General features: G+C 47.3%; 2 protein-coding genes across 4 annotated transcripts in view; both read left to right on the top strand.

The window, feature by feature from the left end:
- Positions 1–7,927, top strand: part of SPSB4 (splA/ryanodine receptor domain and SOCS box containing 4) — a 111,953-nt gene extending 104,026 nt beyond the window's left edge. The window contains exon 2 of the mRNA XM_081159178.1: positions 7,841–7,927. Within this exon, the coding sequence (XP_081015304.1) occupies positions 7,841–7,863 (23 nt within the window). The 3' untranslated portion in view covers positions 7,864–7,927. The remainder of the gene's footprint in view (positions 1–7,840) is intronic.
- Positions 7,888–14,720, top strand: part of PXYLP1 (2-phosphoxylose phosphatase 1) — a 29,111-nt gene continuing 22,278 nt past the window's right edge. For 2 of the 3 annotated variants that reach the window (XR_014000320.1, XM_081159175.1), the window contains exon 1: positions 7,888–7,972. Coding sequence is in view for 2 of the 3 variants with exons in the window: in XM_081159175.1 (XP_081015301.1) it covers positions 7,894–7,972 (79 nt within the window). In the remaining variant the exon portion in view is untranslated. Of the gene's footprint in view, positions 7,973–9,878; positions 10,028–14,720 lie in introns of those variants that run through there. The other variant, XM_081159176.1, reaches the window with a different exon arrangement.

Genomic DNA, 14,720 nt, shown 5'->3' with positions numbered 1-14,720 from the left:
GGTAGCCATCCTAGGGATAGGACAAATGCAGAAGACGGCAGAGAGCCCGGAGATGGAAAGAGCCGGCTTCCCGATGATGCCTTTGAGTTGCTGAATTCACTGATCCCAGAGCAGCTCTTTCTAACACTATGGCTCATTATATGAGAATGTTGATGAGTCCCGTTGCATTAGCTAGTGTTTCCTGTTACCTGTGGCCAAGTCATCGTCATAGAGGCGTGAATTAAGATAAAACAAGAAATAAAACCCCAAAAAAGCAAAAGTTACCATAACCCTGTCTCATTTATGTCACATCTAAGAGTGACGTTCAGCCTGGTCAGTGACTGGAGCTCGCTGCCTAGTGTGGTTCATCGTGAATGCCAGTTTGCTTATTCATCACTACCCAAGAGGGGTCCCTAGGAAGAGGACCAGTGTCTCCTAGTGCTAGTGGCCAGTTCTGGTGAGGGTGTTGGTTTGGCTGCTCTAACAGAAGTTGAAATAACAACTTAAAAAGGTCGGGAGATTGATCTTTCTCTCCCAAAACAATTGAAGATGATAGGCAGTCAAAAAATGGGTGGCCTGCACCATGGGGTCATCCATTAGGATGTCTTCCACGTGCATCAAGAAAGCTGGCCCGTCAGCACCCCAGTGATTCAGAATGGGGAAGTCAGAGTGGGATTGCACGTCCTCCCAGTCAGACTCACTGGCCAGAACTTGATCGGATAACACAGCTAGCTGCAGGGAAGTCTGGGGAATATCATCTTTAGTGGGGTAGCGATGTATCCAGCTAAAACCTAAAGTGTTCTGTTAGGAAGAAGGAGAGCATAGACATTGGTGGCTAGTTAAAAGTGTCTGCCGCATAGTGTGTCCTCTGCAGTGAAGAGGAATAACATGACAAAGACAGAGTGCTGGGTGCTGCCCTCTGGTTGTGCAGCAAGGCTTTGAGCCATGAAAGCCAGGCTCCCAGAGCCACCTGGAGGCTTGTGCTACTTCTGACCTGTCCTGGCCTTTCTTCTGGTCAACCAAGAGCACTTATTAGGAGCCAGTTACATATGTTAACCTCAGTAACCCTTAACAACCTATGAGATGGACTCTATGATTGTTTCCATTTTATAGATGGGAAAACTGTGGCTCAGTAAGAGATGGGTTCTAGACCTAGCCAGCTGACCCCTGAGCCCATGCACTTAACTGTGTGGTATGGGAAGGACTAAGACATGGAGTGGGATTTATGGGATGTGGCCAGATCATAGCGATTCCTAAAAAGCAGGGCCAAAGAGCGCTGGACCTGATGCTACCTTTTCCCTGGGTCAGCTTTGGCACCGATCTGCAGCACTGGCTGCTCCCCACCCCCAGTGGTTACCCCATAGCTAAAAGGTGGTTGTGGTTATTGCTATCATGGATTAGTCACCTCTCACTACCCCAGGGTGGAAGACAGGTTGTTCCGCAGGAGCAGAGGACCCGGGTGAGAGAGGAGCCCTGGGAGTGTCAGCTGTGGGGCAGAGTGCAAGATGTTCCAGGGGAGGCCCCCACATGGCTATTAGGCACCTTTTAAGGCGCTGCCCCTCCTGAGAAGAGGAGGGAGGCCTTTGGGTCTGTTCCTGTCCTATATTCCAAAAGGAGGCTGGAGCTGGGAAGAGATGGAACCCTGGCTTAGAAAATGAGGGTCAATCCACAAACTTGGTCTGTCTCTCAAGCTGGCACTGCTTGGTGGCATGGATCCTGGGATCAACCCCGACCCCCACTCCGGCCTGGAGGTCCATGGCTTTGTGCCCAGAGGGGACTCCAAGGACTCTGTTTGGTCCCCTTGGTGGTGCAACTCCTTGGGGTCAGTATGTACGCTGGCCTGGGCAGAGGGAGTGAGATCTTTTCAGTTCACCTGTCTGGATTACAGGCCACAGGCAAACCCTTCCTGTGGCAAACAGACCCGGGCAAGGTGGGGGCTCCTAGACCCAGCCCCCATGGGTCCTCTGGGCAGCCATCTTTCCCCGGCCACAGCAGACTCAGGTGCAGCTGTTGAGTGGCCTGAACTCATCCACTTCCCTTCTCTGGCTCCTCTCATTCACAAACGATGCACACTGTCCTACTACACCAGTCAGTACATCAGCATAGTCGCACTCGGTGCTGTTTCCCTAAATGCATTTACAAATGCAGCAGCTCCAATCTGCTCGTCAAGACTGAGCTCTGGCTGAGTCTCCTCAAGGAAACCTACCTACCCTCTCTGGACCTGAGTAGGCCTCCTCCCCTCCTCCATCCTCCTTCCCCGTTGGCACTGGTTTCATATGGCCTAATGGTCTATTTATATTTACTTGTTATATATTTATTCACTGATCAGATTGTGAGCTTCCATTTTTTTACACCTTTTTCTTTAAACTTTTAATTTCAAACATACACGAAAGCAGAGGATCATATAATGCACCCTCAAGGATCCATCTGGGACCCAGCTTCAGCACTTGCTAACATTTTGCCAACCTTGTTTCATTAATTCCTCCTCACCCCCCCCCCCAATATTTTAAAGCAATTCCTAGATCTCATATCATTTTTACCATAAATACTTTCTACATTTCAGCTGAAAGCTTCAAGATGGCAGAAACTGTGTTCTGTATCGCATGTCCTGTGTCCTCAGCACTTCAGATGGTGCTCAACACCTACTGGCTCTTGGGAAATATGTTGTTTTGAATCGACTGATTGACTAGATGAACGAATTGCTTTCAGCATTTAGAACTGAGCCTGCAAATTAGCTGGAATTTGAATAACTGGAATGCGAATAACTGCTGGGAGCCCACAGCCTCCTTGGTACCTATCCCACTGCCTGGGGTTTTCATGAGGTTCTGGAACCTGTCATTCAACAGACTTTAAAGCTGGCTTATTCTTAGCCAAGCATCTTTGATTTTGCAATTAAACTCTACTCTGAGGTGACCTTGGACAGTGAGGACTATTAAGATATAGCTTTTACCTTTGCTTAGTTCATATTTAGTTCACAATTATAGACTTGAGGTTTTTTAAAAATTATAATACTGTATTTACTTAGGCCAAAATGATTAGGACCAAAAAAAATCAAAGTATATAATATATCTAAAGCATTTTCTTTAATACCATCTTTCTATCTTGGTAATGGTATTTTAACTGCACAAGTGAGAGATAATTGAATGCACATTTTTCTTTCAAGCAGCTCTGGTCATATTTAAAACCCTGAATTCTGTACTCATTGAGAGGGACCTTGAGACCAGACTCACTAGACGTGGCATTGCTAGCTCTAGGTAAAACTCCGTCCAGGGCTTGGGCTTTGGAAATCTCTGGTGGTAGAATGATAGCTTGTAAAAATGCCTTTGATACGATCCTTTTTCCTCTTCATTCAGAAATGGTATTTACCATAATATGATGGGAAGTACCTATTAACTAGAACTTTCTTTTCAAAATTATACTTAAAAAATTTTACTGTCTAAATCTGTTGTAAAGTTGAAGTACAGTTGGCTGTTTTATTGTTTGCTGTTTCATTGGGAATTCAGAGTAACAATTTTATTTCTGGATTTAAGATTTTTACCATGTGGGTTTAGCACAGCGGACTAAGGCTGTGCCCAGGAGACATCTGATGACTGGCCACTGTTATATGTTCAGCCTTGGACACAAAACAGTTGTTTCCACTGAAGTATTTATAGAAATTGGATTTGGTCATGATGCCATATTGAGTCTAGAGCACCTTTTGCATGCAAGGCGATGGGACCTGAGAGGTATTTGGGGATTAGGAGATGTGGGAGCTGTGCTGAAGTATGTAGGTCGTAGTCCCGCAGCATCTCGGCCTGCTGAAGTGGCAGCGAGTTTTCCCAGGGACTTTATTTTCTCAACTGTGAGTGAGCAGACTGTGGGGTTTCTGCTGTGGGCCCAGAGACCTAGCTGTCACTTCGCATGACTGGGCAGGTGTGATGGAGTGTCCAGAAGAGCTGCAGCTGTCCCCAGGGGTGTGTGCACAGACCCCCAGGGAAGGAATATGCAGGAAGATGACCAGAAGGGCCCCACGGATTGTGTGACTTCCTGAGTGGCTGCACGAGCCTCCTTGCTAGGGATGGAAAAAGAGAAAGGGGTCTATAACCAGTGGGACCAGAACTTGGGCCAAAGAGATGGAGAAAGCCCATTGGCTGGTAATCCTGTCTTCTTAGGATGAGGCCCAACAGAAGCTGACACGGATGTTCCAGGCGGGAAACCCTGCGGCGAGGTGGGGGCACCACAGCTGAGTCAGCCCCAGGGAAGGCTCGCCAGGAATGGGCTGCAAACGTGGCTGCCTGCCCTGATGGCTGGGGCTGGGCTGGCGAGCAGGGAAGTGGTCAGGATTTGGAAGAGGAACGGCGTGGGGCAGAAGCAGCAGCTCAGGGGAAAGGGCGAATCTTTGTGTTTCAGTGACGGTGTGGGGTCCCCCAGTCCCTATGATTCCTCCAGAGCTGGGGAGGCCAACACAGCACAACCACTCTGTGCCACTGTTCTGCAAATGACGACAGTCATTCCTCACCACCCTCCTGCTTTTTTATGCTCTGACCCCCTTCTTTTTTAAAGGCTGGATCCTGGACTCAGAAAAGTGGAGTCAGTCCCTTGTGAGGAAGGCACACAGAAAACAATTGGTTGAGCGGGGAATTATCACGGACCTGCCAGTCCCCTTTCCACTGTCAGGGCTCCTGTCAGTCTCTTTCACTAAAGAAGTGTCCCCAGTGAAGACACGCCCCAGGGCACCCTGGTCCCCATGCACCCTGGTCCCCATGTTGGACATGAACGGGGGTGCACACATACGCATTGGATGGAGTCCTAGCTCCAACTACAAACACAAATATCTTCCAATCCATGTGTATTTTGGATGATGTCATCATTATAGTTAGTTTTTAAAAATTAAGAACAAAGCATGACCTTCCTCTCCTAGTTTGCAAAGGACATAGGCTCCAGAAGAGGGCCTATGTTCATTGCAGTGCTCAGTGTTGTCATCCCCCAACCCCCTAGGCTGTGTGCACACTCCCAGGGCTGTGATCACACCAAGCTTGTCCCTAGCACAAGTGGAGGGAGCGAGACTCTGACCATTATCTGGCATTTGGCAGCTGCCAAAAGAGAGTCAGAGGGGGAGGGCACAGAAACCCAGACAGTATCAAGGGGAAAGGGTGGGTGCTCCCAGATTGAGGCCTGTGTCCTCAAATACAAAGCATCAGATATGCAGAGATGTCAGTAGCCTGAAAACTAAAAGCAGTAAGGCAGTCACATGATCCCAGCCATCTGGTTAACCCAACATGTCCTCAGTATTTTAAATCTAGAACTAAATATAGCCCCTTTTCCAAACAGCACTCAGCATATTGAAGAATGCAGACAAGTTGGAGCTTTGCATGCAGTGCCTGCAGATGTGGATGTGGAGACTAGACCCTGGCTTAGAAATTCCTAGTTAATGTGCAAGGCATTTCCTCTTTATTGTATCAGTTCTCTTTTGCTTGGTATCAAGCTCCCAGGTTGCTGTTTTAGTGGCTTAAAACAGCAACCATTATATTTGCTTGTGACATGTGGGCTGGCCATGCGGTTCTTTTCGTCTGGGCTCACCCTCCTGGTATCCATCTGCTAGTGGCGTGGCTGGGCTGGATGGTCTGGGATGGCCTTTCTGTCATGTGTGGTGATTGGCAGGCTGGTTGTTTGCAGCCTTGGCTGCACGTGGTCTGTCATCCTCCAGCCCCTAGCTGGGCATCTTCACATGGTGGTCTTAGAGTTCCAAAAGCAGCAAAGGAGGACAAGCCCCAGTACTTAAGGACTTTTCAAGCCTCTGCTTGCACCTCACTTGCTGTTGTCCCATTGGCCAAAGCCAATAGCTATTCCAAGCTTAGAGTCAATGTGAGAGAAGACCATTGAGCCAGAAAGGCATGAACAAATTGGGGGTCATCACTGCAACAGATCCACCATGCTAAAAGCCTGAGATTTAACTCAGCAAGTAGCAATTGTTTCCATCTAATGTCCATGTGAAGACAACTTTGAACCATCTTGTAGTTCATCCTTGCATGAAAAAGTGGTGTCTGGTAAAGCCAAGGGGTGCAGACTTAGTAGTTCTAATAGCCACAGCTGCCAGTAAGTGTGATGGAAAATCCTCCTGGTGGCTGGAGGCAGGAAATGGTTGAGGGGCCAGACCTGACCCAGCACCAGAAGAAAGACCTTGACCTCCCTCCCACACCCAAGCGCAGAGCAACCAAGAGGTGCGTCTGGTGTCTGGGGCCCTGAAGGAAGAGACCCCGCGAAGGCAAGGAGGGAAGTGTCCCAGGAAGAGGTGCAGATTTCTTAGGACACTAGGCACTGGCCCTTAGTGGGGGGGCAGTGACTAAAGGGGCAGAAGGAATGTTCCTTTGAAGGTATAAAATTGGTATCTGTTTGTTAACAGAGATGCTGGTTGCCAGATGTCCAGGCTCAGTTGTGAGATACACATGTATTTCTGTCACTCTTTTAGCAAATGTTCTCTATTGGCAGAAAGTCTGACATATCCCTTAAAGGAGTGGTTCTCAAACTCCCTTGCAGGGCCCTTGTGGGGGTGGAGGTGGGGGTAGGGACCAAGGGGCACCAGGGCTCTGGCTGCTATTTCATGCCCTGCAGATAGGCTAAAAACAAAAACAAAAAACAGTTTTATTGAGATAGAATTCACGTAGTGTACAGTTCACTCTGTGCGCAGTTTAGTAGTTTTCTATATTCTCAGAAAGTGGTGCATCCCTCACCACGTCAGCAGATGAGCATTCATCTGATCGTTCTGAAGGAGATTGTATTTGAAGAGATTCTGCCCATAATATCCAGTTGGAAATGACTGTTTTAATTTTATTTTAGTTGAAGAGCCTTTTCTGAAGATAGTGTCATTTTCAAGTTCTATTTCAAATGCCAATCAGCCCGGGAGATAAACTTGGTATCTATGAGTGATGGGGTAAAACCTATAGCAAATATTTATTTTTTTTCACAAAAGGATCAGTTAGGGCCTCATTCAACATTTTTTTTTTTTAAATATCTTTTATTGATTTCAGCGAGGGGAAGGGAGACAGAGAGAGAGAAACATGAATGATGAGAGAGTCGTTGTTGATCAGCTGCCTCCTGCAGGCCCCCAACTGGGTATCGAACCCACAACCCAGGCACGTGTCCTTACGGGGAATCAAACCCCGATCTCCCATCTCCTGGGTTCTAGGTCGATGCGCAACCACTGAGCCACGCCCGGCTGGGCCATTTTGCCTTTTTTAAAAAGTCCTTTTGTATAGTTCTGAGGTGGTTAGAGAAAATTAGAATGGGTGGGTGGGGCTGCAGGAAGACCCATGGATAGGCTGAAATAGCTCAATGGGGCAAGGTCTCTAATTAGCAGAGGGGACTACTTAAAGGAGTGAATCCTCTGGCACACCCCAGCTGTCCCTAAAGACATTACTGTGGGATACGTGGCAGTGACTGACATTCAGGTTAACGTTGAAAATAAAGAAGACCACAGTCATCTTAGCAAAACATTCATCAAAAAAGTTGGAGACAGAGTTGGGAGTCAGAATGGGATGAGCGTAAGCTGGTCCGGGAAACGTTTCATTGTCTGGCACACTGTAAGTGCTCAATAAGATTCCTTTACCTTTTTCTTTGGAAAGGTCATGCTGTAAAGTATCTTGTTCCACGTTGATATCAGACAAATGAACCATTCACAAACTGATTTCCTCTTATTAATTTGATGGACCCATTCTTGGTGGCCTCATTTCAGGGCAGAGACGGAACCCACAGCTCCCTATTGTTCTCTCACGAGGATCCACGTCGGCCTGCCAGAGGCCTGGGCTTAATTGGATTATTTTCAGTTGGCAAATTTGGTTTTCCAGCTCCGAACACGTGTTTATTGCCTCTGCTTTATTCACAGGGCATGTTCCTGATTTGAGGTGAAACCATGAGGAGGAGATAGAACAAATAATAATGCTTTTCCGCAATCGCTTCTTGCTGCTGCTGGCCCTAGCTGCTCTGCTGGCCTTCCTGAGCCTCAGCCTGCAGTTCTGTGAGTATCCGGGAGGGGAGGGGGTTCTCTCTGGAGTAGAGCACCCTCCAGGCAAACAAGTAGGCCCAGAGCAGTTGTTGTCCAAGTGAACAGTGGGTTTAAAACAATGAGTCTTTTTATTATTGGTGCTAGTGGTGGATGGCTGACAGCAGGAGTCTCAAACCACTGAGTGGTTGTTTGGGTGTCTTTCTCGGCTGTGAGGAATTAGAGTGCACTGCACTCTAGGCCCTGTGACCTGCGTTTGGCTTCTGCACAGATTCCTAAACTGCCTGGCTATTCCCAGATTCTTAGATTCCCAGATGCACTGAGTGGCCCAGGTTGTTTTCTTGTCATGCCGAGCCACAAAGAGCAGAGGTATTTGGCCCTCTGGCTGGTTCTTTGCTAGTTGGGTGTCCATTTTATGTTCAGTGGGCTGTGGGTTGGAGTTGTTGGGGCAGATAGGGGCATTAAGTATGAAACTCAGACCCCTGTCTGCAGGGACTTTGTATGGGAAATTGGATGTGGTGAGGCAAGAGTGTGACTCATGAAGCCAGGCCACGGACCTCACCGCCTAGCACTTTCCCCTTCCCTGAGAGGGAGCCTGTGCTCATGCTGGGCACAGATCTGTGCACTGCACTGCTCCCCCAAGAGCAGCCGCCCTCAAACACAGATCTGGCTCTACAACCCTTGGTTGTAACCCTTCAGTGGTGGCCCATGGTCTCTGAGGCCCTTCGCCATCCTGTGGCCTCTCTCACCTTGGACTCGGTGACACAGCATTGCCAAGTTGCTAGGCATTCTCTCCATATCCAGTCTGTTCTCTGTGCCCGGATCCCCCCGGCCCCTCTGCCTGGAGTGCTCTCCGCCTCACCTCCCTTTTTTCCTCTCCTCCACTTGGTTCACTCAGCCCTTTTCTCTTCCAGGAATCTCCCGTGGCCCCCCAGCTTCTCTGATGTACATCGTCCTGAACCTGTTCCCCTCCTTGCACCACCCATGCAGTATCATTATTTTCAGTTCTTGTATCTTTTCCTCCTATGAGACTGTCTGCTTCCTGAGAGCAGGACCACATCCTGTTTCCTCTGTACCCGAGGGACTGCTCTGCACACCACTCAGTAGGTGTTTCATGATGTTTGTTAGATGAATGAATCTCTACCTGCCCTGAAAAGCAGGCTGACCCTGCTTCCCTTTCCTCCTGGTACTGATACTTGAAGTCAACAAAATGTCTGTGCCATGCTGAGAATGGTGTTCTTGCTGTCACCTGCCTTCCCTCCATTTACCTCCTCACCTTATGGGCGGGAGACGAGGGGTTGGCACCCATCACCACCAAGGAAGGCTCTGTGAGGAGGTGGTGTTCTGCTGCAGTTTGAATGATAGAAAGACAAGCAGGTGGCTGAGTGAGTGGGATGTCCCAAGTGTGCCGAGGAAAGTGGGAAAGACTTGGCACATGAAATAAGTGGCTTGAAGAGAGGAGGCTTTGAGCAAGTTTCCCTGATTCCTCTCCAGTTTGTGACAGATTCCATGCACACATCTGGTGCATATGACAGGCTATTTCCAACAGTAAAGAGAATTTAAAATACTCACTTGCTCCTTCCAGAACTGGAGAAGTGGCCAAGAGAAGGTGGACATAGGAAGTTTAAAGATACTCCAGATGGTTAACAAACCATAAAATAGGAATCCTTTCCAAAAAGTGTATTAGGACTCGGTCGTTTAATTGTTTATAGCTTTTTATTAAAAATTTTCCATCCTTTGGTTGCAGATGTGGGAGGTTCCAATCAGCCTGGATTTTTATTCTGAGGAGGTGACGGGATCTGAGACGTGAATGGGGGTTACTTGTGTTCGCTGCGTTTCTTTTGCATGAGGTGGTTTCCACGTCACTGAATTGGCCTGTGTGTTTTGCTTATATAACTCTTGTGAAAGTCCCTTCTGTTTTAGGAGAGCCAATTTTCAGCCATACTTTCTGAAAGGAAAATTTTTCAGGGTAAATTACCCTGCTTGGGTCTTAGCTCTTTCCTTCTCGGATACGTTGGAGTTCGGAAAGCTATTAAGATATGGATACTCTTACTGCTCTTCTATTTCTAGGTAAAATGTAATTTGGGGACTTACACGTTTCTGTGGAAATGGAGTTTAATTGCTTATTTAATTGCTTTGTTGGTTGCTAATTTTTATGGTGTTAGAAACTTTACTAATTCATGCTATGAAAGGATATGCTTGAGTAATACTTGTTTTCATTCCTACCCTGAAATATAGGGACTTTTTCTTCACCATTTCTTTTGGCTAATTTTTGAATACTAAACTAGCACTTATAATTATTTTAGAGGGTATAGTTGATGCAATCAGATATAACTCGGTTTTCTCATGCTTTAAGTGAACGGTACAGCTTTGCTTTCTGCGATGATTGTATGTTTTATTTTGTCATGTTGTTAATTTTCTTTTTCTGATGGTTTGAACATGAGAAAGTTATGACCCAAGGTAACAATTTTAAACATCAGGTTGTTTAAATATTTGTATTTCTCTTGATAAAGAAATGATGAGCCCACATATATTTATTAAGTGTGTATGTGCGTTGGGCATTTCTGTACACTGTCAGGGGTAGAAGTGGTAGAGAAAGGATTTAAAAAAAGTTAAGATGCAGTTCACAGTTTCTCAGAATATGTTTATTTTAAATGGTGCTAATAACTTGCTCTATGCTAATAGCCTTTAATGAAAGTCTTTCATTTTGTATTTTTGAGTCCTTGATGTTTTGAGTTTTGAAATAGGGAAATTCTGAAATTCCTGATATTTAAATTGTGGAAGGGAGCAAGTAGGTGTAAATATCTTTAGTTATTGCAGTTAAAATGAGCACAAGGGGGAAAATAACACCTCAAATTGAGGGGCTCCTTAAGCGCAGCAGAGAAAGGCCATTGGGATGCAAAGACTCGGGAACGGTTAGTTGTTTTTCTTTTTTCTGCTCATTTGTAATCATCCATTTTCCTGCTTTGACACAGCCTTTCCTTGGCGCTTATTTTATGCTCATTTCACTGTGTTAAAACCAGCATTCCCAAAATGGCAGCAGGACAGGAGCAGGCCAGCTCTGGAGTCCTGGCCCTGGGTTTGAATGGTACTCTGCCTCTTGGCAGCTGTGTGCCCTTGGGGAAGCTTTACCTCCTGGAGCCACTATTTCTTCTGTAAAATGGAGTGAATTGTTGTTGTAATTGTGGTTGTTGCTTTGCAAGACTGGTGTGAGAACAGAGACCTTGTGGGAAATCCCTTGGCTCTGGAAGCCTAATCAACATAAAACTTTTAAGCAACAGTAGAGTTCTGGGAAATGCACCATCCTCAGAAACCAGGGCTCTTGCTGTTCCCAAGGCTGCCAAGGCCCATGTTACTTTAGCTGGGGGCGGGGGGGGGGGGGCTTTTGAAACACATCAGACATTTATTTGTTTTTTATCAGAGTTCATTGGCCATGGTAGGGGTTAACCAGGCAGAAGAGGGCAAGATTGCCCTGCAGATCTGAAAGCCCCAGGGTTGTCTCCAGTATCTGAAGAGCCCTTTCTGCAGGAGAAGTCCGGCCTATTCTGCGTGACCATGGAGACACATTTCAGTCAAGCGTCAGTGTCACGCAGAGATGGAACGGGTGGTGTGCCACCTCTGGAGCATCAGTCTGTGAAGAGCAGACTATTAGGCACGTCCTTGCACCTGATCCCATTTAAAGTCTCTTCAGACTCTGAGGTTTTGTGATTTTTATGTTGATTCAGTGTCATGAGCATGCACAGCTTTGTCCTTCGGCAAAGGTTCTTTGAGTTTGCACTGTTTGCTAGGCCCTGGGCTGGGAGGTTAATCTCTCCAGGCCTGCAGGAGTTCTCTGTCTGGTGGAGAGTCAGGAACACAGTGTGCAACGTGCTAGGACAGGTAAGAGGCGGCAACGTGAGGACACGAGACAGAGCATGGACTCTGGAGCCCGACTACCTGGATCGAGTCCCTGTCCTCTACTTGCCAGCTACGTAGCACATTATTTCCCTTCTCCATGCCTCAGTTTCCTCATCTGTAAAGTGAGGATAATGAGAGTTCCTATTTCATAGGGTCGGTAAAGGATTAAGTAAACTGACATGTATGAAACACGTAGAATAGTGCCTGGCACATAGTAGTCACTGTGTGCATGTTTGTTAAATAAAGTGAATTAGAGAGAATTTATGGCACGATGATATGGAAGATAGAGGACAAGAAGCTGATCCAACCTGGGAGGCTCTAAGGAAGTTCATCTGAGCTTCGTCCTTGAGGGATGAGTAGGAATTGGCCAAGAAGGAAGCTGGGAAGGGCATTCCTGGCCGGTGGAGGTGGGAATGCAAAGGCAGAGTGAGAGAAGGATGGGGCTAGTCACCTGCGTGTAGCTGTGAAAGTGGACAAAGGCCAGGGCCACCTCCAACACCACATTGTATCTTGAAGGTGCGGGGAGCCGCTGAAGCACGGAAGACACCACCAGATTTGTGTCTTAGGAAGACCACAGTTCGATACAGCGTTTGCCAAAGCGTGGTCCCCTGAGCACCTTGATCAGAGTGGCCCAGGAGCTTGTTAGGATGAATGCTCGGGGAAAAAAAGAGAGAGCACAATTTGAATCCCTCACTACAGACTTGGAATCTTGGTGTGAGTGGGACCCAGAAATCTGCATTTTTAATAATCCCCCTGGGTGAGTCTAATGAACACTAATTTGGGTGCTACTGTCGGTGGGTGGGTGATACTGGAGGCTACTTGGAGGCGTGTAGGAGTCTCACTCAAGTAGTTCAGTGGACGCTTCCGTCACCCATCTGTTCATGCATTCGTTCTCATAATCTCATGTCCATCTGGGATACGTGTGCCAGAGGCTGAAGGAAATGCCCAGGACATAGACTGGAAGTCACCATGCAGGGCTGATGGCTCCCTGGATCTGGGAGGGGAGGCCTCGGGAGAGCACTCAGAGCAAGAGAAGCAGGACAAGGGCCAGACAGCTGGAGGAGCTGGGGCAGAGCAGGAGGGAGAGCTCAGGGGAATCAGTGGGGTACATTGGGGTCACCAGAGGTACCGAAGGCCCAAGTGGGTGGGGTGTGAATGGGTGTGGTTTCCTGCCAGAGGGTGGATTTCAGGGGCTGAGCCTAAGAGACACCCTGTTTGGGGACTTGGTATCCACAGTTTATGAAGCCGTGGGAGACCAGGTCTCCCAGGAGCATGTGGAAACTGCTCCAGACCGACAGCCTGTAGGTTTGTTTTGTTTGGCCCAACCTGTGTTTTCACATTTTAAAATTTATTTACCAATGTTTTAAGACTCGACAATTTCACATAAACTTCCAACCCCTCTTTTAAAAACCAGGCTGTCCAACAAGCTGAGGCCCACAGTCCCTGAGCAGGTGGGTGGGGATGCCCCTTTAGGGACAGTGTGAGCTCTCTCTTCCTCCACAGTCCCCACCCTCTGAGCCCTGTCAGCTCTGGATTTTGTGCCCGGTGGTGCAGATGGAGGGAAAAGAGGAAATCTGGGCAGACAGAGGAAGAGAGGCCATAAAGGAGCCAGAACAACAGCAGAGAGGTGGGGCCCTGAGCCAAGGGAGGCAGGCAAGTACCCTAAGTTCTCAGGTGGGCAGCTGAGGAGCCCCAGCTTACCCAGCTGTGTGCGTGCGTGTGTGTGTGTGTGTGTGTGCTCGCGCGCCTTTGTGTAGTCGGCCGTATTGATAAGAAGGGGAATCTCCCATTTAGAGAAGAGGAAACTAGCAGGGTTAGTTAGAAAGTGTTAGTAAAAGTTGTCAGTGAATTAAGGAGAATATCTGTAGATCACCAAGGCTGTATGAAGAGAGACAAATTAGGAGAGAAAGCTCCAGGATGTGTTTACATGGCAGTAACCACTGAGTGGGTGAGCCAAGGACACGTGGGAGTCTGCCCAGGTGGAGTTGCATCACTAAGCTAACTAGCTCGGGACCCCCCTCCTTGTCTAGGCAATAAAGCTCCTGTTCCAAGCTGATGACATTTTAAAAAGAGAGAGAGAGAAAGTCCATCTTAGAGTAAATTAAGTGGTAATGGAAGGTGGAGGAGCCCTGTGATCTTGACAGCAGCCCCACCTTGAGGGAAGGGTTTGGATGGGGCTGTTCATGAAACTTATCAGGAATGAGGGCTTGAGGGCAGTACCTTTTTTTTTTTTTTTTTTAATTTTTTATTGGTTTCGAGTGTACAGCTTGGTGGTTAGGCAAACAGATACTTTACATAGCATTCCCCTCTAAATTTCCAGTACCCCAACTGGCACTATGCATAGTTATCGCAGTATTATTAACTATATTTCCTATGCTTTGCTTACTGCCCTGTGACTATTTTTTTTTTAAAGATTTTTAATTGATTTTTAGGGAGAGAGGAAGTGAGAGGGAAAGAGAGAAAAAAGCATCGTTGTTGGCTGCCTCTTATGTGCCCCGCACTGGGGATCAAGCCTGCAGCCTGGGTATGTGCGCTCACCAAGAATCCAACAGGCAACCCCTTGGTGCCCGGGACGATGCCCAACAGACCCACACTGGCTAGGGCTCCCCATGACTGTTTTATAACTACCAATTTGTGTCTCTTAGTCCCTTCACTTCTTTCATCCAGTGTCCCAACCCCTCTCCCCTCTGGCAACCACCAGCTTTCTCTCTGTATCTATGAATCTGTTATAATTTTGTTTGTTCATTTATTTTGTTCTTTAAATTCCACATATAAGCAGAATAATATGGTAGTGTCTCTGTCTGACTTATTTAACTTAGCATAGTACCCTCTAGGTCCATCTATCCATCGCGAATGGTAAGGTTTC

This window comes from Miniopterus schreibersii (assembly GCF_964146895.1).
Source record: "Miniopterus schreibersii genome assembly, chromosome: 15".
Taxonomy (NCBI): Eukaryota; Metazoa; Chordata; class Mammalia; order Chiroptera; family Miniopteridae; genus Miniopterus; species Miniopterus schreibersii.
The sequence above is the reverse complement of the archived record's forward strand: the minus strand, read 5'-3'. Positions and strand labels throughout refer to the sequence as shown.